The sequence below is a fragment of the Cyclopterus lumpus genome, chromosome 23 (assembly GCF_009769545.1).
Source record: "Cyclopterus lumpus isolate fCycLum1 chromosome 23, fCycLum1.pri, whole genome shotgun sequence".
Classification (NCBI taxonomy): Eukaryota; Metazoa; Chordata; class Actinopteri; order Perciformes; family Cyclopteridae; genus Cyclopterus; species Cyclopterus lumpus.
Window position 1 is genome coordinate 17,489,611 of NC_046988.1, and position 24,496 is coordinate 17,514,106.

The 24,496-nt window shown below is 43.9% G+C and overlaps 4 protein-coding genes across 5 annotated transcripts in view; 1 reads left to right on the plus strand and 3 right to left on the minus strand.

Moving 5' to 3' along the window:
• Positions 1-1,791: 1,791 nt before the first annotated feature.
• Positions 1,792-14,231, minus strand: lta4h (leukotriene A4 hydrolase). The gene is made up of 19 exons (XM_034526015.1): positions 14,020-14,231; positions 13,214-13,344; positions 13,016-13,136; positions 9,891-9,959; positions 9,035-9,139; positions 8,198-8,250; positions 8,042-8,114; positions 6,420-6,560; positions 6,312-6,335; positions 5,302-5,372; positions 5,054-5,165; positions 4,838-4,982; positions 3,878-3,981; positions 3,719-3,789; positions 3,578-3,632; positions 3,400-3,495; positions 3,018-3,100; positions 2,830-2,934; positions 1,792-2,737 (listed from the first exon to the last, which is right to left on the minus strand). Exons 1-19 carry the CDS (start codon positions 14,167-14,169, stop codon positions 2,599-2,601), a joined length of 1,848 nt encoding a protein of 615 aa, XP_034381906.1. The 5' UTR covers positions 14,170-14,231; the 3' UTR covers positions 1,792-2,598.
• Positions 14,232-14,501: 270 nt separating this feature from the next.
• Positions 14,502-16,387, minus strand: atp6v1f (ATPase H+ transporting V1 subunit F). Its single transcript, XM_034526017.1, has 2 exons — positions 16,151-16,387; positions 14,502-14,874 (listed from the first exon to the last, which is right to left on the minus strand). The coding sequence occupies exons 1-2, from the start codon at positions 16,306-16,308 to the stop codon at positions 14,673-14,675; spliced, it is 360 nt and encodes a 119-aa protein (XP_034381908.1). The 5' UTR covers positions 16,309-16,387; the 3' UTR covers positions 14,502-14,672.
• lamtor4 (late endosomal/lysosomal adaptor, MAPK and MTOR activator 4) lies at positions 16,279-18,961 on the plus strand. Of its 2 annotated transcripts, XM_034526018.1 has the most exons (5): positions 16,279-16,393; positions 17,223-17,294; positions 17,467-17,550; positions 17,902-18,019; positions 18,709-18,956. In XM_034526018.1, exons 2-5 carry the CDS (start codon positions 17,292-17,294, stop codon positions 18,804-18,806), a joined length of 303 nt encoding a protein of 100 aa, XP_034381909.1. In that variant the 5' UTR covers positions 16,279-16,393; positions 17,223-17,291; the 3' UTR covers positions 18,807-18,956. The 2 variants fall into 2 exon arrangements, with proteins under 2 accessions (XP_034381909.1, XP_034381910.1); XM_034526019.1 differs by lacking the exon at positions 16,279-16,393 and having other exon boundaries at positions 18,709-18,961.
• A 393-nt stretch (positions 18,962-19,354) lies between these two features.
• LOC117726030 (ADP-ribosylation factor 4) overlaps positions 19,355-24,496 on the minus strand; it is a 9,621-nt gene continuing 4,479 nt past the window's right edge. Inside the window, exons 2-6 of the mRNA XM_034526016.1 lie at positions 24,268-24,348; positions 23,182-23,291; positions 22,294-22,365; positions 20,109-20,234; positions 19,355-19,989 (exon numbers count right to left, since the gene is read on the minus strand). Coding sequence (XP_034381907.1) covers positions 19,903-19,989; positions 20,109-20,234; positions 22,294-22,365; positions 23,182-23,291; positions 24,268-24,348 — 476 coding nt within the window. The 3' untranslated portion in view covers positions 19,355-19,902. The remainder of the gene's footprint in view (positions 19,990-20,108; positions 20,235-22,293; positions 22,366-23,181; positions 23,292-24,267; positions 24,349-24,496) is intronic.

A 24,496-nucleotide genomic window follows, 5' to 3' on the forward strand; every position in this document is an offset into this window, starting at 1 on the left:
TGTGAATGTTAGTTACTGCTGATGGACAGGTGGAACCTTAGCTCCTCCCATGAGTGTGTGAATGTTAGTTAGTGCTGATGGACAGGTGGAACCTTAGCTCCTCCCATCAGTGTGTGAACGTTAGTTACTGCTGATGGACAGGTGGAACCTTAGCTCCTCCCATCAGTGTGTGAACGTTAGTTACTGCTGATGGACAGGTGGAACCTTAGCTCCTCCCATCAGTGTGTGAACGTTAGTTACTGCTGATGGACAGGTGGAACCTTAGCTCCTCCCATCAGTGTGTGAATGTTAGTTACTGCTGATGGACAGGTGGAACCTTAGCTCCTCCCATCAGTGTGTGAATGTTAGTTACTGCTGATGGACAGGTGGAACCTTAGCTCCTCCCATCAGTGTGTGAATGTTAGTTAGTGCTGATGTGCAGGTGGAAAAGGTTGACACAAAGTCAAACAGCCTCTAGGTGGTGCTGTTTGTTATGTAACACACTGTAGTATAAGTACTATAGTACTGCAGTATTTAAATTCTGTAGTAAACAATACCTTTCCTGTTGTTACTTCATTCTTTGTTGATTTCTGATGTGTGGAATGTGGCGAAAGGAACCTCAGTAGTACTAAAGCAATACTCATACTTTCTACTTGTACTGTGCTACATTTCAGAGGGAAATATTTTACTTTTTACTGCATCATGAGTATTTAACATGATACATTATGAAAGATTAATGGACATTAACAGATGAATCAGCGGAGCAGCTAACCAGCAACAGTGAGTGTTTCATCAAATTCATGTTAAATACATGTCTCAATATTCATATTTAAACAGTGTTGTTTATGCATTCAAAGCTAGATTCTTTATGATCATTGACTTATATTCATTTAGACGTTACATATGTACTTGTATATTACAACTTCATGTACCTATATTTGTATTACAATAATAATAATAGCTCACCACTCACCAGGCGTTCCTTATTGACACACATGAATGTTTCTAAAGATGCTGTTATGAAACGGTCTTTCTTCATGCAGCTCTTCGTCCTTCGTCTTCCTCTTCTCTGGTTCTGCCACACTTCCTGTTTCTTCACTTTAAGTCAGACACATTGAGGCCTGTTGATGAAAGAGGAAGTTTGTATTATTGATAATTACAAATGGAAGTCACAATCTGAAATCAATCGGTTTTGTTCTGCAGCAGACGTCAGTGAGAAGCTGAAGCCGAGTTTAATGTGAAGCAGTTCATTTAATATACTATTTAATACATTAAATTGATCAGAATAAGAGAATATCAGACCCTCAATATAAACATAAAGCTAAATAAATATAATAACCACATAAGAACAGCTCAGATAACAAAAAGGTCTGTTTTTGAAGTATCATGTTTTAAAACTTTAACTTCAGTTATTAAAGCTGTTGACGGGCATCAGCTTGTGAATATAATCTATAATTTAAAAAGTATTTGGTTTGTACTCTAACACCTAATTTTGAAAACCAGATGTAGTGTTTCCTCCATTAAATATAGTTTTCTCCCGATAACAAATTCATCAACTCATTGTTTTCGGACTTCAGTAGTCAGTTGATTATTACTGCGTAATGTGGCGGAAATACACAATGTTACAATAATAACTGACACCGCTGAACGGCATGCTGGGTAATGATGACACAAGATGACGGTTTGAGGTTTATGGTGAAAGAGAGAAGTTTTATTTCTTCTTCTGCTCATTTACAGAAAAGAAACACAAAGAAACAATGAAATCAAAGACTGCAGCTGAAGCTCCGCCTGGATCCTGTACTGGTGGTACTGGTTTCTTTTACAGGCTGGTGGTCTGACATCCTGTACTGGTGGTACTGGTTTCTTTTACAGGCTGGTGGTCTGACATCCTGTACTGGTGGTACTGGTTTCTTTTACAGGCTGGTGGTCTGACATCCTGTACTGGTGGTACTGGTTTCTTTTACAGGCTGGTGGTCTGACATCCTGTACTGGTGGTACTGGTTTCTTTTTACAGGCTGGTGGTCTGACATCCTGTACTGGTGGTACTGGTTTCTTTTACAGGCTGGTGGTCTGACATCCTGTACTGGTGGTACTGGTTTCTTTTACAGGCTGGTGGTCTGACATCCTGTACTGGTGGTACTGGTTTCTTTTACAGGCTGGTGGTCTGACATCCTGTACTGGTGGTACTGGTTTCTTTTACAGGCTGGTGGTCTGACATCCTGTACTGGTGGTACTGGTTTCTTTTACAGGCTGGTGGTCTGACATCCTGTACTGGTGGTACTGGTTTCTTTTACAGGCTGGTGGTCTGACATCCTGTACTGGTGGTACTGGTTTCTTTTACAGGCTGGTGGTCTGACATCCTGTACTGGTGGTACTGGTTTCTTTTACAGGCTGGTGGTCTGACATCCTGTACTGGTGGTACTGGTTTCTTTTACAGGCTGGTGGTCTGACATCCTGTACTGGTGGTACTGGTTTCTTTTACAGGCTGGTGGTCTGACATCCTGTACTGGTGGTACTGGTTTCTTTTACAGGCTGGTGGTCTGACATCCTGTACTGGTGGTACTGGTTTCTTTTACAGGCTGGTGGTCTGACATCCTGTACTGGTGGTACTGGTTTCTTTTACAGGCTGGTGGTCTTACTGGCGTCCACCTTCAGGTCTTTGGCGACCAGTCCGGAGGTGACCGGGTGCATCGCTGCTCTGTGAGCCAGAAACACTCGAACCGCTTCATCTCGATACTTTTCGTAGTTAGAGAGCTCTCTGAAGACAAAGTACAAGTACACACAAAGTACACAGAGTCACAAAGAGAACTGCTTCCAAAGAATATTCACATACTGGCGGTATAAAAGTACCTGAAGAGCGGCCTGGTGTACTTCATCCTGCCCTGCTCAGTCGCCATCTTCAGCGCCATGGGAACCGCTTCCTCCCACCTGGACCGCACACACAACCGAAGCCACCTGGAGGGATAAGAGCCAATCATCAGGAGGCTTCCAGGGAGGGGGCGGGGCTTTAGAATAAAGACCTGATCCAGGACTCTTACCTGAAGCGGATCTCTGAGTTCATGATGGCGTTGAGATCATAAACCTCCTCCATCTTCTTCACATGGCTCACAGGAAGAGCATCCTGAACAAACAGGATATGGACTTTCAGTGAAGTGGACTGTGGTGGTCTTAGATGGACTTTCAGTGAAGTGGACTGTGGTGGTCTTAGATGGACTTTCAGTGAAGTGGACTGTGGTGGTCTGACGTGGACTTTCAAGTGAAGTGGACTAAGGTGAAGTGGACTGTGGTGGACTTTCAGTGAAGTGGACTGTGGTGGTCTGACGTGGACTTTCAAGTGAAGTGGACTAAGGTGGACTTTCAGTAAAGTGGACTGTGGTGGTCTGACGTGGACTTTCAGTGAAGAGGACTGAGGTGGTTTACCTCCTGAAGCAGGAGTGACAGGAACTCAATGAGTTGGTGGGACGAAAGCATCTTCACATCGGACTCCTTAAAGCTGCTCAGGTCCTGGTCTTTGGCCTGAAGGGGGGCAGAAGACGGAGGTTTAACTCTGAACACAAAAAGGCTAAAAACACAGGTCCACATGGGGTGCAGGTTTTACCTTGATCCACCTCTGGCTCAGAGCGATGCAGGCGTCAGCCAGTGTGGTGTCGTATCTGAACACAATGAAACTACATCAGAACAAAGAGACCAGGTCTAGAGACTGGGAGGACCTGATGGAGGTCTGACAGGATCCACTCACTGAGGCTTGACTGGAGGCATCCCAGGAGTGAACATCCAGGCGTTCCAGTCCACCTTGTTCAGGACCTCCACCTGAGAGACAAAGACGCAGATCAGAGTTCCTGACGCTCGAGTCCACAACCAGGACTGTAGAAGATCTGGATCTAGAGCGGTGGGTCACCTGGTCTTTGAAGTACGTGAACAGGTGGTTCTTCCACTCGTCTGTGGTGACGCTGCCGTAGGAGAACCGCTGGATGTAGGACCTCACGAAGCCCATGAAGACCTCTGAGGAGACCGCACAGGTGAGTGAAGACCTTCAGGAGCAGAGGCTCTGCCGTGTGTGTGTGTATGTGTGTAGGGGTATGTGTGTATGTGTGTATGTGTGTAGGTGTGTATGTGTGTAGGGGTATGTGTGTAGGGGTGTATGAGTGTAGGGGTATGTGTGTAGGGGTATGTGTGTATGTGTGTAGGGGTATGTGTGTATGTGTGTAGGGGTATGTGTGTATGTGTGTAGGGGTATGTGTGTATGTGTGTAGGTGTGTATGTGTGTAGGGGTATGTGTGTACATGTGTAGATGTGTATGTGTGTAGGTGTGTATGTGTGTAGGTGTGTATGTGTGTAGGTGTATGTGTGTACATGTGTAGGTGTGTAGGTGTGTATGTGTGTAGGTGTGTATGTGTGTATGTGTGTAGGTGTGTATGCGTGTAGGGGTATGTGTGTACATGTGTAGATGTGTATGTGTGTAGGTGTGTATGTGTGTAGGTGTATGTGTGTACATGTGTAGGTGTGTAGGTGTGTATGTGTGTAGGTGTGTAGGTGTGTAGGTGTGTAGGTGTGTATGTGTGTAGGTGTGTATGTGTGTAGGTGTGTATGTGTGTAGGTGTGTAGGTGTGTATGTGTGTAGGTGTGTAGGTGTGTATGTGTGTAGGTGTGTAGGTGTGTATGTGTGTAGGTGTGTATGTGTGTAGGTGTGTATGTGTGTACATGTGTAGGTGTGTAGGTGTGTATGTGTGTATGTGTGTAGGTGTGTATGTGTGTAGGTGTGTATGTGTGTAGGTGTGTATGTGTGTACATGTGTAGGTGTGTAGGTGTGTATGTGTGTAGGTGTGTATGTGTGTAGGTGTGTATGTGTGTATGTCACCTGGCCCCCCCAGCAGCTCCTCCAGGTGGTACAGCAGAGCGAAGCCCTTCTCGTAGGGCACTGAGGAGAAGGCATCGTCTGGGTTCACGTCCTGCAGACTGGGGACCAGGTTGGTCAGCACGTTGTCGGCTCCGAAGGTGTTCACCTGAGTGACCGCGCAGACAGGTGAGAAACGTTCCAGATGTAAACAAACCCCAGACCGGTTCGGGTCCTCACCGAGTCCTGCAGGTCCTTCCAGCCCCCCATGGCTTTGAACTGTCTGAACTGCTCGCTGACCAGAGACCTGCCAATCATCCTCTCCAGGTAGACTGTGTGACCCTCATTCAACCTGCACATCAAGCAGGCGTCACATGATCAGTGATCTGGAAACCTGTTCATTTAAAGTCTTAAGGAGGAACTTCACAGGTATATATTTATATAGTCATTATTATATCAAGTCATTTTATTACTAAATAAATGTTTACCAGAAGTGTTCCCAGGTCTTGTTGGTCACCAGATTCCCGGTCCAGCTGTGGGAGATCTCATGAGCGATCACCTGACAGGAAGAACAGTACGTTGAACAGGTGAACAGGTGAGCAGGTAAACAGGTGAACAGGTAAACAGGTGAACAGGTAAACAGGTGAACAGGTGAGCAGGTAAACAGGTGAACAGGTAAACAGGCGAGCAGGCGAACAGGTGAACAGGCGAGCAGGCGAGCAGGTAAACAGGCGAACAGGCGAACAGGCGAACAGGTAAACAGGCGAGCAGGTAAACAGGTGAACAAGCGAACAGACGAACAGGCGAACAGGTGAACAGGTGAACAGGCGAACAGGTGAACAGGTAAACAGGCGAGCAGGCGAGCAGGCGAACAGGTAAACAGGCGAGCAGGCGAGCAGGTAAACAGGCGAACAGGCGAACAGGTAAACAGGCGAACAGGCGAACAGGCGAACAGGTAAACAGGCGAGCAGGTAAACAGGTGAACAAGCGAACAGACGAGCAGGCGAACAGGCGAACAGGTGAACAGGCGAACAGGCGAACAGGTGAACAGGTAAACAGGTGAGCAGGTAAACAGGTGAACAAGCGAACAGACGAGCAGGTGAGCAGGTAAACAGGTGAACAGGTGAGCAGGTGAACAGGCGAACAGACGAGCAGGTGAACAGGCGAACAGACGAGCAGGTGAACAGGCGAACAGACGAGCAGGTGAACAGGCGAACAGGTGAACAGGCGAACAGACGAGCAGGTGAACAGGCAAACAGGCGAGCAGGTAAACAGGTGAACAGGCGAACAGACGAGCAGGTAAACAGGTGAACAGGCGAACAGACGAGCAGGTAAACAGACGAGCAGGTAAACAGGCGAGCAGGTAAACAGGCAAACAGACGAGCAGGTAAACAGGCGAGCAGGTAAACAGGCGAGCAGGCGAGCAGGTAAACAGGCGAACAGGCGAGCAGGCGAACAGGCGAGCAGGTAAACAGGTGACCTGTGGTTTTATACTCACGTTGGACAGAGATTTGTCTCCTGCCTGTGAAGAGACAGACAGTAAATAGCTGATCAACAGCCAGATGATGCTGGTCAGGTATTATAACATATATGTGTGCGTGTGTACCAGCAGGGTGGGAGTAGCGTAGGTCAGGCAGGGGTTCTCCATGCCTCCATAAGGGAACGAGGGAGGCAGAACCAGGATGTCGTACTGACCCCAAACATACGGTCCTACCAGGTCCTCAGCGGTCTTCAGCATGGTCTCAGTCTGACAACCAAATAAAAGAAAATATAAGAAAGAATGTATAACTACACCAGGACTTCCTAATAAAACATACTATAATATTGGGCTGTTTCGAGGTAGGGACTGGTTCCAGTCGAGAGTTAGGGACTGGTTCCAGTTGAGGGTTAGGGACTGGTTCCAGTCGAGGGTTAGGGACTGGTTCCAGTCGAGAGTTAGGGACTGGTTCCAGTTGAGGGTTAGGGACTGGTTCCAGTCGAGGGTTAGGGACTGGTTCCAGTCGAGAGTTAGGGACTGGTTCCAGTCGAGGGTTAGGGACTGGTTCCAGTCGAGAGTTAGGGACTGGTTCCAGTCGAGAGTTAGGGACTGGTTCCAGTTGAGGGTTAAGGACTGGTTCCAGTCGAGGGTTAGGGACTGGTTCCAGTCGAGGGTTAGGGACTGGTTCCAGTTGAGGGTTAGGGACTGGTTCCAGTCGAGGGTTAGGGACTGGTTCCAGTTGAGGGTTAGGGACTGGTTCCAGTCGAGAGTTAGGGACTGGTTCCAGTCGAGGGTTAGGGACTGGTTCCAGTCGAGAGTTAGGGACTGGTTCCAGTCGAGAGTTAGGGACTGGTTCCAGTTGAGGGTTAGGGACTGGTTCCAGTCGAGGGTTAGGGACTGGTTCCAGTCGAGAGTTAGGGACTGGTTCCAGTCGAGAGTTAGGGACTGGTTCCAGTTAAGGGTTAAGGACTGGTTCCAGTCGAGGGTTAGGGACTGGTTCCAGTCGAGGGTTAGGGACTGGTTCCAGTTGAGGGTTAGGGACTGGTTCCAGTCGAGAGTTAGGGACTGGTTCCAGTCGAGAGTTAAGGACTGGTTCCAGTCGAGGGTTAGGGACTGGTTCCAGTCGAGGGTTAGGGACTGGTTCCAGTCGAGAGTTAGGGACTGGTTCCAGTCGAGAGTTAAGGACTAGTTCCAGTCGAGAGTTAGGGACTAGTTCCAGTCGAGGTAAGGACTGGTTCCAGTCGAGGGTTAGGGACTGGTTCCAGTCGGGAGTTAGGGACTGGTTCCAGTCGAGGGTTAGGGACTGGTTCCAGTCGAGGGTTAGGGACTAGTTCCAGTCGAGGGTTAGGGACTGGTTCCAGTCGAGGGTTAGGGACTAGTTCCAGTCGAGGGTTAGGGACTGGTTCCAGTCGAGGGTTAGGGACTGGTTCCAGTCGAGGGTTAGGGACTGGTTCCAGTCGAGGGTTAAGGACTGGTTCCAGTCGAGGGTTAAGGACTGGTTCCAGTTGAGGGTTAGGGACTGGTTCCAGTTGAGGGTTAGGGACTGGTTCCAGTCGAGAGTTAGGGACTGGTTCCAGTTGAGGGTTAGGGACTGGTTCCAGTCGAGGGTTAGGGACTGGTTCCAGTCGAGAGTTAAGGACTAGTTCCAGTCGAGAGTTAGTGACTAGTTCCAGTCGGGTGTCAGGGACTGGTTCCAGTCGAGGTAAGGACTGGTTTCAGTTTAACCAATGGGTTGAAGGTTGAAGACTCACCTCAGAGAACTCAAATGCTGCTTTATCCACAAACTCCTTCTCAGACCAAACTCTGGATCTCGGCCCGATCTCCCTGTCAATCAATCAGATCACAGAAACACTGTTTACCTGCTGCATGTGCCACAATAACATCAGTGAACGGGCAAGAGAGAGTACCTGCTCTCCAAAGCTCCAACCACGATGGCGATCAGGTAAGAAGGCATGGGTACCTGAGCACAAAGGTCAGAGGTCAAACTGATGACTACTGTCGTCATCAGCTTTAGAAAGAAACATGCGTTTAATTACTTTACCAGTTGATAATACATCATTAAAACTACTAATGCCAGGAATGTTTTTAATGAAAGCAAATATTGAAAGAGAAATACAATCATGTATTCCCATATCATGTATAATTTAATGCAAATAACCACTTGTAACATTTAGAACAACATCTCAGCTACTTGCCAGAAGGACAAGAATCTGAAAAAGCTTCATAATAATGATCCTAACAAACTTGTCACTTTGCCTTCTCTGTGACTGATGTGTGAGTGGACGAAGCATTAACTTGTTCAGCTGCTGGCTAGTTAGCTGGAATTAGCAAGGTAGCACCATGCTTTCATGCTACGCTGGTTACACAACAGGTGACCAGCGGTCAGTATTCCCATCTAATAATTATATGGGAATACTGGCCAATATGGATGCACGTCGCCGAGTAAATAATACCCATCAAGTATTCAGCCAAGCTGTAATATGAATAGTATTAAATCATTATGAAATCTGGTTGAACCGGTATAAATGGTCCTGATGCAGCTGATTAATAATAGTATTAATCAATGGTGCTTTGTAGCAGAGTAAGGCACTGGGGTGTCATGGGGTTCCGGAGGACTAGTTCTGGTTACATGTGTAACTACAGTTCTATGATTTATGACCATGGCTTCCTGAGACATATTTATTCATGAATGCATGTCATTGCTGACATCACCAGAGCAATGAGTAGAAGAAGAGCAGACTGACCGGCTGTCTGAACCTGTAGATGATGCGGTTGTTGTCCTGAGGATCAACTTCCTGTCCGTCTCTCACTGCGCTCATCACAGCCACCAGGTCTTTAGCTACCGACACCTGAAAGACAGAATACAGGGAAGAGTGAGTTGTACACACCTGAGAAACAAGATACAGGGCACATTGATTCACCTCGCTTCTGAGAGACAAGACACAGGGCTCAAAGACTCACAAACACACCTGAGAGACAATACACAGGGCTCAAGGACTCACAAACACACCTGAGAAACAAGATACAGGGCACATTGATTCACCTCGCTTCTGAGAGACAAGACACAGGGCTCACTGACTTACAAACACACCTGAGAGACAAGACACAGGGCACATTGATTTACCTCGCTTCTGAGAGACATGACACAGGGCTCAAGGACTCACAAACACACCTGAGAGACAAGACACAGGGCTCACTGAGTCACAAACACACCTGAGAGACAAGACACAGGGCTCACTGAGTCACAAACACACCTGAGAGACAAGACACAGGGCTCATGAGTCACAAACACACCTGAAAGACAAGACACAGGGCTCACTGAGTCATAAACACACCTGAGAGACAAGACACAGGGCTCACTGAGACAGAAACACACCTGAGAGACAAGACACAGGGCTCATGAGTCACAAACACACCTGAAAGACAAGACACAGGGCTCACTGAGTCATAAACACACCTGAGAGACAAGACACAGGGCTCAATGAGACAGAAACACACCTGAGAGACAAGACACAGGGCTCACAGTCACAACCACACCTGAGAGACAAGACACAGGGCACATCTTCCACAAACAGCTGTACATAGGTGTGTGTGTGTTACCTGAGCATAGTAGGTGTGTTTGACAGACGGCGTGTCCTGACAGGGAACCATACTCCTGCAGTGATGAGCCTTTAAGACAACACAGAGGGAGAAGTACATTATATTGGTTGATTATAGTGTTGATACCAGTATTATTTTTATTTTTGTAATTTTGATTATACTATTATATTAATGGATCAGGTCTACATGGTTCAGGTCTACACAGAGTTCAGACCTCCAGAAGAAACTCTTATTAAAGAAAAAAGGAACAAAGATCTGTCGTCACCTCCAACTGACGACTTCCTGTTTTCATGACCCGACTTCCTGTTTTCATGACCCGACTTCCTGTTTTCATGACACGACTTCCTGTCAATCCTTTTCCTGAGTATTATTGATCCTTTATCTGAGTATTATTGATCCTTTATCTGAGTATTATTGATCCTTTATTGTGAGTATTATTGATCCTTTATTGTGCTGAGTATTATTGATTGTTTATTCTGAGTATTATTGATCCTTTATTGTGCTGAGTATTATTGATTGTTTATTCTGAGTATTATTGATTGTTTATTCTGAGTATTATTGATCCTTTATCTGAGTATTATTGATCCTTTATTGTGCTGAGTATTATTGATCCTTTATTCTGAGTATTATTGATCCTTTATCTGAGTATTATTGATTGTTTATTCTGAGTATTATTGATCCTTTATTCTGAGTATTATTGATCCTTTATCTGAGTATTATTGATCCTTTATTGTGCTGAGTATTATTGATCCTTTATTCTGAGTATTATTGATCCTTTATCTGAGTATTATTGATCCTTTATTGTGCTGAGTATTATTGATCCTTTATCTGAGTATTATTGATCCTTTATTCTGAGTATTATTGATCCTTTATTCTGAGTATTATTGATCCTTTATCTGAGTATTATTGATCCTTTATTGTGCTGAGTATTATTGATTGTTTATTCTGAGTATTATTGATCCTTTATCTGAGTATTATTGATCCTTTATTCTGAGTATTATTGATCCTTTATCTGAGTATTATTGATCCTTTATTGTGCTGAGTATTATTGATCCTTTATTCTGAGTATTATTGATCCTTTATCTGAGTATTATTGATTGTTTATTCTGAGTAGTATTGATCCTTTATCTGAGTATTATTGATCCTTTATTCTGAGTATTATTGATCCTTTATTGTGCTGAGTATTATTGATCCTTTATCTGAGTATTATTGATTGTTTATTCTGAGTATTATTGATCCTTTATTGTGCTGAGTATTATTGATCCTTTATCTGAGTATTATTGATTGTTTATTCTGAGTATTATTGATCCTTTATTCTGAGTATTATTGATTGTTTATTCTGAGTATTATTGATCCTTTATTCTGAGTAGTATTGATCCTTTATCTGAGTATTATTGATTGTTTATTCTGAGTAGTATTGATCCTTTATTCTGAGTATTATTGATTGTTTATTCTGAGTATTATTGATCCTTTATCTGAGTATTATTGATTGTTTATTCTGAGTATTATTGATCCTTTATTCTGAGTAGTATTGATCCTTTATCTGAGTATTATTGATTGTTTATTCTGAGTAGTATTGATCCTTTATCTGAGTATTATTGATCCTTTATTCTGAGTATTATTGATCCTTTATTGTGCTGAGTATTATTGATCATTTATTCTGAGTATTATTGATCCTTTATCTGAGTATTATTGATCCTTTATTCTGAGTATTATTGATCCTTTATTCTGAGTATTATTGATCCTTTATCTGAGTATTATTGATTGTTTATTGTGCTGAGTATTATTGATTGTTTATTCTGAGCATTATTGATCCTTTATCTGAGTATTATTGATTGTTTATTGTGCTGAGTATTATTGATTGTTTATTCTGAGCATTATTGATCCTTTATCTGAGTATTATTGATTGTTTATTCTGAGTATTATTGATCCTTTATTGTGCTGAGTATTATTGATCCTTTATTCTGAGTATTATTGATCCTTTATCTGAGTATTATTGATCCTTTATTGTGCTGAGTATTATTGATCCTTTATTCTGAGTATTATTGATCCTTTATTCTGAGTATTATTGATCCTTTATTGTGCTGAGTATTATTGATCCTTTATTCTGAGTATTATTGATCCTTTATCTGAGTACTATTGATTGTTTATTCTGAGTATTATTGATCCTTTATCTGAGTATTATTGATCCTTTATTCTGAGTATTATTGATCCTTTATTGTGAGTATTATTGATCCTTTATCTGAGTATTATTGATTGTTTATTCTGAGTATTATTGATCCTTTATCTGAGTATTATTGATTGTTTATTGTGCTGAGTATTATTGATTGTTTATTCTGAGCATTATTGATCCTTTATCTGAGTATTATTGATTGTTTATTGTGCTGAGTATTATTGATTGTTTATTCTGAGCATTATTGATCCTTTATCTGAGTATTATTGATTGTTTATTCTGAGTATTATTGATCCTTTATTGTGCTGAGTATTATTGATCCTTTATCTGAGTATTATTGATCCTTTATCTGAGTATTATTGATCCTTTATTGTGCTGAGTATTATTGATCCTTTATCTGAGTATTATTGATCCTTTATTGTGCTGAGTATTATTGATCCTTTATCTGAGTATTATTGATCCTTTATCTGAGTATTATTGATTGTTTATTCTGAGTATTATTGATCCTTTATCTGAGTATTATTGATCCTTTATCTGAGTATTATTGATCCTTTATCTGAGTATTATTGATCCTTTATTGTGCTGAGTATTATTGATCCTTTATCTGAGTATTATTGATCCTTTATTGTGCTGAGTATTATTGATCCTTTATTCTGAGTATTATTGATTGTTTATTGTGCTGAGTATTATTGATCCTTTATCTGAGTATTATTGATCCTTTATTGTGCTGAGCATTATTGATCCTTTATCTGAGTATTATTGATCCTTTATCTGAGTATTATTGATCCTTTATCTGGTCAATAAAAACATTTGTGAAACCATCAGAAAACTAGTACATATTTACATGTATAACATCTCGGTGGGTAAAACCGTATAACAAGATGTTATAAAAAGTCTGAATCACTGATTGATTATTGATCTCATTGGTAGCACAAAGATCCATAGTGATCACCTGGCACTGGCTGAACAGGTAGGGCTGCTTCCTCCCAGCAGTCTGCTCAGGTGAGAGCCACTGCAGCGCCGAGGCAGACGGAGACGTCTCATAGGTCACCTCCACGATCACATGCTGCCCTCTGATTGGCCCACGACACAAGCACGTTAGAGGCATTTTACTTTGAAAAGGATTTGAGGAAAGAGAAGCGGGGGTCACCTGGAGAGGTCAAAGGGCAGCGTGATGTCAAGCGGTGTCCCCTTGAAGCTGTGTTTAGGGCCCATCGTAAACCGGGCCGCTTGTCCATTCGCACTCACGGAGACGATCTGCAGGTCTCTGGTGTCCAAAGTCTGCAACATTATTTATTAATGAGACTCTGAACTCCACTGCACACACCTGCTCAGCCAAAGTCAGAACCCACTTCAGTCTGAAATCTCCACGGAAGTACAACTCTTAAAATGCATTTTAGGAAGAATCTGAGGCGAGAATTTGTTCTTTTTTTTGATGATTACAACCAGAAAAAAGTTAGTGGAGGTGAAAATAACAATAAAAATAGCAATAATAATAATAACACATTTATAGAATTTATAGAAAGTGATTTTGGTTTATATATCGATTCAAAGTGTGACGTCTAAAAAATGACATTTATGATCAATAAGTCAGTAAACGTGTCTCCAGGTGTTTCTCACCTGAACCTGAACACACCTTTAGAGTCAGAGTCCAGGAAAGACGCACGTTTATTTAACCAGAAGAATAAAACTGGATATTCTGTACATTACGCGACAGCTGTAATAAAATAATTAGATTAAACATTATTATTTTAAATACATACAAAGAGAACATTAACAGTGGATATTTAATTTATTAAACAAAATTGCTTTAGTTTTAATAAACAGAGCAATTAATTCCGCTATATTAATTAAGAGTGACGTCATGGAGTTCATCCCATTCTTAAAGGACCCGAAAACTCGGAGTGGTGAGCCCGCTAGCTTTGAGGCTAACAGGCTCCGGGTCCGGTACGTTACCAGAGCGGAGAACCGGTCCTCCAGAGCCTCCACCGTCAGCTGCACCGTGGCCCGGATCACGCAGCGGTCGAAGTCCACGTGCAGGACCAGGTTCAGGTGTCTGGTGACAGCCCTGGTCCCGGAGGAGAAGGAGCACGGGTCTGTAGACATGATGCCGGTCCGGTAAAGGAGAGACTGAAACACCGGCCGCCCCACACGCACTTATCTACCGAAACACGCTGCACTCACATCCGGCAGCAGCCTTTTCAGAATAAGAGTCCGAATGACATGCTTTTATTTTGAAGCACAGGGGTTTTAGATGAACACTAGCTGGACCTGGATCAGAGAGACCAGAACCTTCAGGCACCAGCCGGCAGTTTTAATCCAGATGTGAAGTTTTAAATCATTAAAATAAAAGTTTAGGGAACACAAAATAAAAGTTTTAATTTATTATCATTTATTTTTCTATTTTCACAAGTTAAAACATTTGGTACACAAACACGTTCAGATTCACAGAGGAGGATATTTATTATATTTAAACTATATTCATCATATTGATAAAAACACACACACACAAAGAACCAATCTATATATTGATCCACATCTAATCACTGCACAGACAATCAATACGTGAGGGATCGGGTCCCGGGAGATGGTATTCAGAGGGATCCGGTCTACCGGAAGTCCTCGGCGGAGAACATGCCCTTGGCGCGGCGCAGGATGGAGTCCTTGGAGGCGTCGTACGGGTGCTCCTTGGACGGGATCTCCAGCACCGCCGGGATGGACTGCATGTGGCCGTCGATGGCGTGACGGATCATCTCAGCGATGTACTGGTTGATCAGGATGATGCCGATGTCATTACGGGACAGGAAGCTCCTGAGGCGAGGGTCAGACAGGAAGTGAGGACAGACACGATATTTGACCAGAACCATTACAGAACGAGATATTTGACCAGAACCATTAAATAATGAGATATTTGACAGAACCATTAAATATTTGACCAGAACCATTAAATAATGAGATATTTGACAGAACCATTAAATATTTGACCAGAACCCTTAAATAACAAGATATTTGACAGAACCATTAAATATTTGACCAGAACCATTAAATAATGATATTTGACGGAATCATTAAATATTTGACCAGAACCCTTAAATAACGAGATATTTGACCAGAACCATTAAATAATGAGATATTTGACAGAACCATTAAATATTTGACCAGAACCCTTAAATGAGATATTTGACAGAACCATTAAATATTTGACCAGAACCCTTAAATAATGAGAAATTTGACCAGAACCCTTAAATATTTGACCAGAACCCTTAAATGAGAAATTTGACCAGAACCCTTAAATAATGAGAAATTTGACCAGAACCCTTAAATAACGAGATATTTGACCAGAACCATTAAATAATGAGAAATTTGACCAGAACCATTAAATATTTGACCAGAACCCTTAAATAATGAGATATTTGACCAGAACCCTTAAATAACGAGATATTTGACCAGAACCATTAAATAATGAGATATTTGACCAGAACCCTTAAATAACGAGATATTTGACCAGAACCCTTAAATAATGAGAAATTTGACCAGAACCATTAAATATTTGACCAGAACCCTTAAATAATGAGATATTTGACCAGAACCATTAAATATTTGACCAGAACCCTTAAATAACGAGATATTTGACCAGAACCCTTAAATAACGAGATATTTGACCAGAACCATTCATGAACTTGATAATATAAATCATAATGTTATGCTTTTGTCAGGGTACTCCAGTTCAGATAGATAGATTCTCCCAACACTCCCATATGCCATCGACCGTCGACCCACAACGTGTGGCCTACATTGCGGGGCTCAGTTCTGTGGAGAGGAGATGGAACTATCCCCCTTCTTGATAGTTCAGCACCCATTAGAAGTCGGGATGATGAATACGAACCTGTGACGAACTCTGTGTGTAAAGGCCGGCGGTTCCGGTTCTAGGGCAGAGTCGTGGGACTATCAGCGCTTCGCTTGTGATCAGAGAAATAAATCAGCTGTTCCCAAACAGACGATTCTGAACGACGCTAACTAACTGGAGCCGTTACAAGATGGAGATGTCTTAATGGAGTTTGGTGCCGGTTCTGAAGGGGGTTCTTACTTGAAGGTCTCCTCGATCTCCGTGATGCTTGTGTCCTTCTCCACCACCAGGAAATTGGGTTTCCGGTTCTTGTTGAGCTCCCCGACGCCACCGAGCAGGAAGCCCGTGCACGTGTCCTCGTCCCCGATCACGGCGATCAGTTTTCCGCGTCCAGCCATCACGGAGCTTTAGGTATCGATGTTTAACGGAGAGACTAGGAACCGGAGCTTCGCTTCGTGAAGACGCTGCGGGTCATGTGATCAGGTCAGCTGACCGCCTCTTCGCTTTAGTTATGGTTGACCTGTGCGCGCGCACCCTGCTGCTGTGACGCACACGTGAAAACAAAGAATCGAAAATCGATCGATGCTCTTAAACTACATTTAATAAAATCTATTACTTTATATATTACTTTATATTGAAACAATAAGACAACAATATATAACTTCAAACAATGACGTAATGTTTAGCCATGCTGCCTTCAGGTGCTCGTCGTAAATCTCTTCTTCTTTATTATTGATTTAAGTGTCGTTCACCACGTTGGGGTTAATTATGTGATATTGTTTTGTTTTATACTAAATTTATGATTATCTGAAGATATTTATCTCATCGTTGAAGGACTCATAATTCATAATATCTGGACAGTTGTGTGTATAACAAACTGTAATCATTAAAAACGGCTGCAGAGAAGCTCACTGTATTAATATGATTTGTGATCAATAATAGAATATGATATAAATAATATAAAGCACTTTGTATCAATGGTTTATGTACAAATAAACATTATTATATATATTATATGTTATGTATTATATATTATTATATATGATATATTATGATATATAGATATCTAATTATATATATTATATAGTATATATTATATGTAATATATTATATGTTATGTATTATAGATTATTATAAATTATATGTTATATGTTATATATTATATATGAAATAAAGCTCTTCTTCCTTTGTGTTGATATAATGGAGCTTCATTTCCGAAAGGACATGAACGTCTCAACAGTCACATGACAAATCACAAGGCTGTGGACAAATTTTAATAAAGTTTTGTAAAAGACTTACTGCGCATGTGCAGCACGAGCTTCTTCGCAAGGAAGTCGGAAATGCAGCTGAGCTCCAGCTCGTAAACACAGTAGAAGAAGAAATGGTGAGTTCTTGTATATATATTTATTTATATGTATATATATTTATAGTTCTGATGCTTTCAATGTTTCCTGTTTGACTTTTATCATATAAAGTTATGTGAATTCTCGATGTGGCGTTCACGAGCCTCGGACTGTACAGTGTCAGCTCCTCTGATCCTGAGTCTATTGTTGCAGACGACAGCGGCTTTGACTGCGGGTCTGGAGCGGATCCCGGATCAGCTCGGGTACCTGGTCATCAGTGAGGACGGGGTTCTGGCCGTGAGTAGCAGACCAGAGTCCATTCCACTTCCGGTCCAGGAACCAGACTCCCTTCAAAGTTCACTTTGAAGGGAGTCTGGTTCACATTGAAAATGGTGAATGGAGCTTTTTTTAAATCAGGAAATATTTTGGGTCTCATAATAAAAATAAATCGAAGCTGTAAACTGACAGTTTTATTATTATTATTATTATTATTATTAGTTCTCTTGTGAAAACAACCATATCTAATAAAAATGTGTACTTATCGTTATGAAAAGTTTAATTTGAATAATAAAGTGATGTTTGGGTTTTGAATGGTTTATGTTAGTTTGACCTTTGACCCCTGACCTTTGACCCTGTGTCCATCATCAGTCAGCAGGTGAGCTGGAGAACGATGAACACACAGCAGCTGTGATGATGCAGATGGTTCGAACAGCAAGTCGGTTTAAGTTACCTGGATCAGCTGAGCCGCCCTTCAAACGCATGTCAGGTAACAGAATGCAGTCTCAAGGTCAGCCGCTCACCCCCCTCCCTGTGACTCGCCTCCTCCTCGTGCTGACCCGCCCCTCCTTGTGCTGACCCGCCCCCTCCCTGTGCTCCCCCCGTGCTCCGCCCCCTCCTTGTGCTGACCCGCCCCCTCCCTGTGCTCCCCCCGGGCTCCGCCCCCTCCTTGTGCTGACCCGCCCCCTCCCTGTGCTCCCCCCGGGCTCCGCCCCCTCCTTGTGCTGACCCGCCCCCTCCCTGTGCTCCCCCCGTGTTCCGCCCTCCTCGTACTGACCCGCCCCCTCCCTGTGCTCCGCCCCCCCCTCGTGTTCCGCCCTCCTCGTACTGACCCGCCCCCTCCCTGTGCTCCGCCCCCCCTCGTACTGATCTGCCCCCTCCTCGTACTGACCCCGCCCCCTCCCTGTGCTCCGCCCCCCCTCCCCTCGTACTGACCTGCCCCCTCCCTGTGCTCCGCCCCCCCTCCCCTCGTACTGACCCGCCCCCTCCCTGTGCTCCACCCGCCCCCCCCCTCGTGCTCCGCCCCCCCCCCCCCCCCCCCTCGTGCTCCGCCTCCCCCCTTGTGCTGACCCCGCCCCCCCCTCGTGCTCCGCCCCCCCCCTCCCCCCCCCCCCCCCCCCCCCCTCGTGCTGACCCCGCCCCCTCCCTGTGCTGACGGGTGTCTCCTTCTCTCCTCAGTGACCCTGGAGGACTTTGTTTTCATGGTGACGGTTTCTGGCCAGAAGGTTTTTGTGGTGAAGCGTCAGAACAACCAGCAGGAAGCGGTCATCGTTTAGAGAGCGACACACAGGAAGTGAGGTGGAGGTCAGAGGTCACCGGTTCGTCTGCAGCTGGGGGTCTCTACATGTTTTGTTTAGATTTGTGTATTTAACTGAATACAATTATGTAAACTGTCAATAAGATTATGAATAAAATGATTAACGAGCTGCGACGGATGACATTTTTTATTTACCAAAACCCATTTAATTTCTAAAGACCAGATTATTGTTGATGAATCTTTAGACTCCTGTATTTTATTTAATGTGACTATTGATGAACATTAATAATGTTTGATAATGAAACGTTTAGTTAAGGGACCAGATTTAAGACTTTAAGTTTCACTTTAAATCCCATCGTCATTCTTAAACTACATGTTAACATGAAGGTACGTTATAAATAAGGGTTACATGTTTCAACATGTTTCAGCCTCAACAGTTGAGAAACGATTTGTCACACACATCCGATGAGTTTAAATATCAATTTATCTTGTTGTAAAAAACGAGTCAAATACTTTAATAACAATTTGACTCTTTGCACCTTCAGTTTTTATAAAAACAAACACAGCTGACAAGGAAAAAAACTTTATTGCATCATCGTTGCTGCTTTTTCAAAGAATGACGAGGCCTTCAGGTTCAGCTCAGTGGAATGCGTCATCGACCAGGAAGCTGTCAACCTGTTGTCAACCCACGCCCCTCCCCACAGGTAACTGTCACCTGTCGTTGACCCGCCCCCTGAAAACTTACCTATGGTTGAACCTCCCCCAGGAAACTTTCACCTAAAGTTAACCCCGCCCACAGGTACACCTACCCATCACAAACCCCACCCACAGGCACACTGACCTGTGATAAGCCCCACCCCTCCTTTTCATCATTTCCCGTCACATGCAGATTAAAAGTGAAAAACAAATATAACAGGAAGCACAGAAGAAGAGCTCAGAGTCCATGACATCACTTCCTCTTACAGACGATACATGAATAATTAAAAAACAAAAAAACTGTTCAGGTAAATGTTCCTCCTCCTCTTCATCACTTTGTACACAAGTCGCCCGATGACATCGCCCGATGACATCGTCGATGACGTCCGTCTGCTGCTCCCCGGTTCCCGTCAGGTGGTCTAGCGCTTCGACAGCTCATTGGACAGCCAGTCCAGACCCTCATACAGACCAGTTCCCTGAGTGGCACAGGTGGCCTGGACGTGCCACTGGGGACAGACAGGTAGACTGGGTGAGACACCTGGACAGGTGATTGTGTGGACACTGATGTATTGATCACTGATGTGTATATATACTCATGTACTCATTGCTGAGAATTGATCCTTACAGTTCTGCTGCGGAGGCTGTGCAGACCCAGTTTGTCAGTGAGTTCACTGACTCCCATCGCATTTGGAAGATCCTGTTTGTTGGCAAAAACCAGAAGAACCGCCTCCTTCAGCTCGTCCTCCTGGATCTACAGAGAGAGTCATATGAGCGATGACGTCATAGATATGACCTGTTTGTTTAAAAAATATTTCTTCATAACTAACTTCTGGTGTTTCTGAATCAATCCATGGTGGAAATGTCTTTATTGACGTCAAGGAAAACCTTCAGGTAATAATTCTAAATATAAAAAGGAGCATGATGCAGTCGGCTGTCAGGCAATCGGCCTGGCTTTAAAATGTGTATGATTTCATGTCATGTCCTCTCTGTGTGTGTTTAAAGGAGGAGGATGCTTCTGTTCACCTCAATGATGGTAAAAACATTCCCACATATCTGTTCTCGAGATGTCGAGAATAAAGCCCTTATATTTGAGAAGAATTAAAAGACAGACAGGTAGACAGATATATAGACGAAGAGGTAGATAGACAGCCAGGTAGACCGATAGACAGACAGGTAGACCGATAGACAGATAGATAGACAGAGAGGTAGACAGGTAGACAGATATATAGACAGAGAGGTAGATAGACAGCCAGGTAGACCGATAGACAGACAGGTAGACCGATAGACAGATAGATAGACAGAGAGGTAGACAGGTAGATAGACAGAGAGGTAGATAGACAGCCAGGTAGACAGATAGACAGACGAAGAGGTAGATAGACAGCCAGGTAGACCGATAGACAGATAGATAGACAGCCAGGTAGACCGATAGACAGACAGGTAGACAGATAGGTAGATAGACAGCCAGGTAGACCGATAGACAGAGAGGTAGACCGGTAGACAGATAGATAGACAGAGAGGTAGATAGACAGCCAGGTAGACAGATAGACAGACGAAGAGGTAGATAGACAGCCAGGTAGACCGATAGACAGATAGATAGACAGAGAGGTAGATAGACAGCCAGGTAGACCGATAGACAGACAGGTAGACAGATAGGTAGATAGACAGCCAGGTAGACCGATAGACAGACAGGTAGATAGACAGGTAGATAGACAGCCAGGTAGACCGATAGACAGACAGATAGACAGGTAGACAGATAGATAGACAGAGAGGTAGATAGACAGACAGGTAGACCGATAGACAGCCAGGTAGACCGATAGACAGACGAAGAGGTAGATAGACAGCCAGGTAGACCGATAGACAGACAGGTAGACAGATAGATAGACAGGTAGACAGATAGATAGACAGAGAGGTAGATAGACAGACAGGTAGACCGATAGACAGACAGGTAGACCGATAGACAGAGAGGTAGACAGGTAGACAGATATATAGACAGAGAGGTAGATAGACAGCCAGGTAGACAGATAGACAGAGAGGTAGATAGACAGCCAGGTAGACCGATAGACAGAGAGGTAGATAGACAGCCAGGTAGACCGATAGACAGCCAGGTAGACCGATAGACAGACAGGTAGACCGATAGACAGACAGGTAGACCGATAGACAGACAGGTAGACCGATAGACAGACAGGTAGACAGGTAGACAGATATATAGACAGATAGACAGACAGGTAGACAGACAGACGAAGAGGTAGATAGACAGCCAGGTAGACCGATAGACAGAGAGGTAGATAGACAGCCAGGTAGACCGATAGACAGACAGGTAGACAGATAGGTAGATAGACAGGTAGACAGATAGGTAGATAGACAGGTAGATAGACAGCCAGGTAGACCGATAGACAGACAGGTAGACCGATAGATAGACAGGTAGACAGATATATAGACAGATAGACAGACAGGTAGACCGATAGACAGACGAAGAGGTAGATAGACAGCCAGGTAGACCGATAGACAGATAGATAGACAGAGAGGTAGATAGACAGCCAGGTAGACCGATAGACAGACAGGTAGACCGATAGACAGATAGATAGACAGAGAGGTAGATAGACAGAGAGGTAGATAGACAGCTAGACCGATAGGTAGATAGACAGCCAGGTAGACAGATAGATAGACAGGTAAACCGATAGACAGACAGGTAGACCGATAGACAGACAGGTAGACCGATAGACAGACAGGTAGACCGATAGACAGACAGGTATTTGCTGTCGGAATGTGTTTCTGAACCTCAACAGTGCTTGAAGACCAGAGTCACTCACCATCTTAGAGAGCTCCTCAGCAGACTCTGCTACTCTCTCTCTGTCGTTGCTGTCCACAACAAAGATCAGACCCTACAGGGGTCAGAGGTCAACACAAGAAATATGTATAGTATATAATATGTACCATAATATTTATATTAACTTCAATAATATGTATAGTATTTATATGAATACTATTGTTACAATCTGTACACATACGACATCCCTGACCTTTGACCTCACATACAACCGAGAAGAGCTCTAGTATAGTACAGCACTAGTATGTGTAGATAATCTGAATGACGTGTGAGCTCCGCCTCTTTCAAGGACATGAGGTAACTGGTCACATGGCTCCAGTTGTGACCCGGGTCCTATCTAAGAGTCCAACCAAGCCAGTTCAAAAGGGTCTCTCGTTATGTACCTGTGTGTTCTGGTTCTGGCCTCTGTTGTATACCTGTGTGTTCTGGTCCTGTTCTTAGTACCTGTGTATTCTGGTCCTGGTCTCTGTTGTATACCTGTGTGTTCTGGTCCTGGTCTTAGTACCTGTGTGTTCTGGTCCTGGTCTTAGTACCTGTGTGTTCTGGTTCTGGCCTCTGTGGTTTAGCTGTGTATTCTGGTCCTGGTCTCGGTTGTGTACCTGTGTGTTCTGGTCCTGGACTCTGTTGTATACCTGTGTGTTCTGGTCCTGTTCTTAGTACCTGTGTATTCTGGTCCTGGTCTCTGTTGTATACCTGTGTGTTCTGGTCCTGGTCTTAGTACCTGTGTGTTCTGGTCCTGGTCTTAGTACCTGTGTGTTCTGGTTCTGGCCTCTGTGGTTTAGCTGTGTATTCTGGTCCTGGTCTCTGTTGTATACCTGTGTGTTCTGGTCCTGGTCTTAGTACCTGTGTGTTCTGGTCCTGGTCTTAGTACCTGTGTGTTTTGAAAGTAGTGTCTCCACAGAGGACGGATCTTGTCCTGACCGCCAACGTCCCAAACTGTGAAACAGATGTTCTTGTACTCGACCGTCTCCACATTAAAACCTGAAACACAGAAAAATGTGTGAGCTTCGAGGAACCCTGAATACAAGCAGAGGAACCAATCAGCCTACGGAACCCTGAATACGAGAGGAGGAACCAATGGGCCTACGGAACCCTGAATACAAGCAGAGGAACCAATCAGCCTACGGAACCCTGAATACAAGAGGAGGAACCAATCGGCCTACGGAACCCTGAATACAAGAGGAGGAACCAATCGGCCTACGGAACCCTGAATACAAGAGGAGGAACCAATCGGCCTACGGAACCCTGAATACAAGAGGAGGAACCAATCAGCCTACGGAACCCTGAATACAAGAGTAGGAACCAATCGGTCTACGGAACCCTGAATACAAGAGGAGGAACCAATCGCCGACGGAACCGTGAATAGAAGAGGAGGAACCAATCAGCCGCCAGAACCGTGAATAGAAGAGGAGGAACCAATCAGCCGCCAGAACCGTGAATACAAGAGGAGGAACCAATCGGCCTACGGAAGAGGGGAGGAACCAATCGGCCTACGGAACCGTGAATACGAGAGGAGGAACCAATCGGCCTACGGAACCCTGAATACGAGAGGAGGAACCAATCGGCCTACGGAACCGTGAATAGAAGAGGAGGAACCAATCAGCCTACGGAAGAGGGGAGGAACCAATCGGCCTACGGAACCCTGAATACGAGAGGAGGAACCAATCGGCCTACGGAACCGTGAATAGAAGAGGAGGAACCAATCCGCCTACAGAACCGTGAATAGAAGAGGAGGAACCAATCCGCCTACAGAACCGTGAATAGAAGAGGAGGAACCAATCCGCCTACAGAACCGTGAATACGAGAGGAGGAACCAATCGGCCTACGGAACCCTGAATACGAGAGGAGGAACCAATCCGCCTACAGAACCGTGAATACGAGGAGGAACCGATTGTTTATTTAGACAGTCAGAAGAGAGAGAGATGTGAGTCTTTTTGATCGGGTATTGGTTCCTTACCGATTGTTGGAATGGTGGTGACGATCTCTCCGAGCTTCAGTTTGTACAAGATCGTTGTTTTTCCAGCTGCGTCCAAACCGACTGAAATGACATGAATATATACACACATTATATATACACACACACATTATACATACACACATTATACATACACACACACATTATATATACACACACATTATATATACACACACACATTATACATACACACATTATACATACACACATT

Bases quoted from the DNA above. Each gene is read 5' to 3' on its own strand.
- lta4h (XM_034526015.1), bottom strand. From the start codon at position 14,169: ATGTCTACAGACCCGTGCTCCTTCTCCTCCGGGACCAGGGCTGTCACC. The intron at 8,115-8,197 runs GTACTCTCTCTT...ATTGATTGACAG, and splicing joins GTTGGAGCTTTGGAGAGCAG to GGAGATCGGGCCGAGATCCA. The intron at 6,336-6,419 runs GTACACACGCAC...GTCTCTTCACAG, and splicing joins ACGCTACTCCCACCCTGCTG to GCAGGAGACAAATCTCTGTC.
- atp6v1f (XM_034526017.1), bottom strand. From the start codon at position 16,308: ATGGCTGGACGCGGAAAACTGATCGCCGTGATCGGGGACGAGGACACG. The intron at 14,875-16,150 runs GTAAGAACCCCC...CCCTCGCCTCAG, and splicing joins GAGATCGAGGAGACCTTCAA to GAGCTTCCTGTCCCGTAATG.
- lamtor4 (XM_034526018.1), top strand. The intron at 17,551-17,901 runs GTGAGTAGCAGA...GTCCATCATCAG, and splicing joins GTGAGGACGGGGTTCTGGCC to TCAGCAGGTGAGCTGGAGAA. The intron at 18,020-18,708 runs GTAACAGAATGC...TTCTCTCCTCAG, and splicing joins GCCCTTCAAACGCATGTCAG to TGACCCTGGAGGACTTTGTT.